The sequence below is a fragment of the Sinocyclocheilus grahami genome, unplaced genomic scaffold (assembly GCF_001515645.1).
Source record: "Sinocyclocheilus grahami isolate Dianchi unplaced genomic scaffold, SAMN03320097.WGS_v1.1 scaffold36850.1, whole genome shotgun sequence".
Taxonomy (NCBI): Eukaryota; Metazoa; Chordata; class Actinopteri; order Cypriniformes; family Cyprinidae; genus Sinocyclocheilus; species Sinocyclocheilus grahami.
The window spans coordinates 1-1,439 of NW_015522808.1; the positions used below are offsets into that span (position 1 = coordinate 1).

Here is a 1,439-nt window from a genome sequence, read left to right on the forward strand (position 1 = left end):
CCTCACCTTTAGCCATTGTTCAGCCTGCTCTTTGCTCTGCAGTCCGAGAACGATGGCTTCTCCACCCAGTGGGGTTATTTTCAGCTTGTGTTCTTTCCTTTTAGTTTGTTTCTCTTTGTAGACAACACTGCAGCCCAGCAGACTGATATCCAGTAGTGGAGTCTGATCCTTTGAACTTTTGTAGCACTGAACACAGTAGCATAAAAAAATCATACACTGCCTATTTTGAAAATAATATAAAAAAATTGTGGATATTCCACTAATGCTAAATGTCAACGTAAAACATTTTTGTAGCAAAAATTGTAGATCATGACCCTAGCAATGCCAAGGTCATGGGTTTGATTCCCAATAATAGCATGAACTGATAAAATACATAGCTTGAATGCAGTGCAAGTCATCTTGTAAGGCATCTGGCAAATGCATAAGTGTAAATGTAAAATGTAAAATCCCATTTTTCTTCTGTAATGTGACATTTTTGAGGATTTTTATGGGTGGAACTTGATTTTTTTTCCACTGGAAATTGACTGGATCATGAAAAGTTCCATGACGGGTGGATGACATGCATTGCTTGAAAAATAAGAAGTCTTGGTGACATCAGCCAAATAAGAAAGTCATTTCAGGGGCGGTGCAAGTTTTTACATCTTGGTTAAAAGTTACAAAATGACAAACATTTGCAACAGTACATCATGCACAGGCAGACCAGAAATGTGCATTAAGAAAGTAAATATGGTCATTTTTTATTTTATGTTGACTGAATGGTGAGTTTGAAATACATATGAAACTTAAAAGCAAACATTTAAGTAAATTATTACTAATAGTATCATATGTAAACACTTGATTGCAAACACTGGAATCTGTGTAAACATTCGTATCATAGATCAGCTATGGGTGGGAAATGGGTGTCACTGACTTAAGCAATGATGTCACATACCAAGAGACGATGTTCACGAATAACACACAGCTGTTTGGCCCACTGGCCAAGCCACTTCTTCCTCCAGAGGAAGGCACAGATTCGCGCATCTTTCATTAGCTCGATGGATGCCTCAGGAGATGGCCACTGGTGTTGCGCTGTGGACTTACCCTTCGTCACTTCTTCCTCATCATAGGACTCATACGAACTGCTCACTGGTTCTGTATCTTCTGTAAATGCGAAACGTGAGAAATTTATGAACCAATAAGCAAAGAAGTTGAGGCTGGTGATAGTCTGATTGTTCATTGCTGTTGCACTCGGACAAAATAAAGTAAAATCCTCTAAATAGCAAGTAACTCCCTGCAAACTCTGCTGAATTCAGTATTGTTTGAGAATACATCAGAATTGTAAAAGAATAGTTCACTCCAAAATGTTTTTTTTTCAGTCCTGGGGGGGGAAGGTGGGAGGGTTATTAAAACAAAGTTTAGTCTAGATGAAGGTTTTTCTGAGAGTTTTGGGGGGGGGGGGC

At 38.8% G+C, this 1,439-nt stretch overlaps 1 protein-coding gene across 1 annotated transcript; it reads right to left on the minus strand.

Moving 5' to 3' along the window:
• Positions 1 to 6: 6 nt before the first annotated feature.
• LOC107580582 (actin filament-associated protein 1-like 2) lies at positions 7 to 1,236 on the minus strand (the record flags this gene model as incomplete). The annotated part of the gene is made up of 2 exons (XM_016266260.1): positions 932 to 1,236; positions 7 to 186 (listed from the first exon to the last, which is right to left on the minus strand). Coding segments are annotated over exons 1-2 (465 nt in total), but the record flags the coding sequence as incomplete, so codon positions are not given.
• Between the last annotated feature and the right edge of the window lie 203 nt (positions 1,237 to 1,439).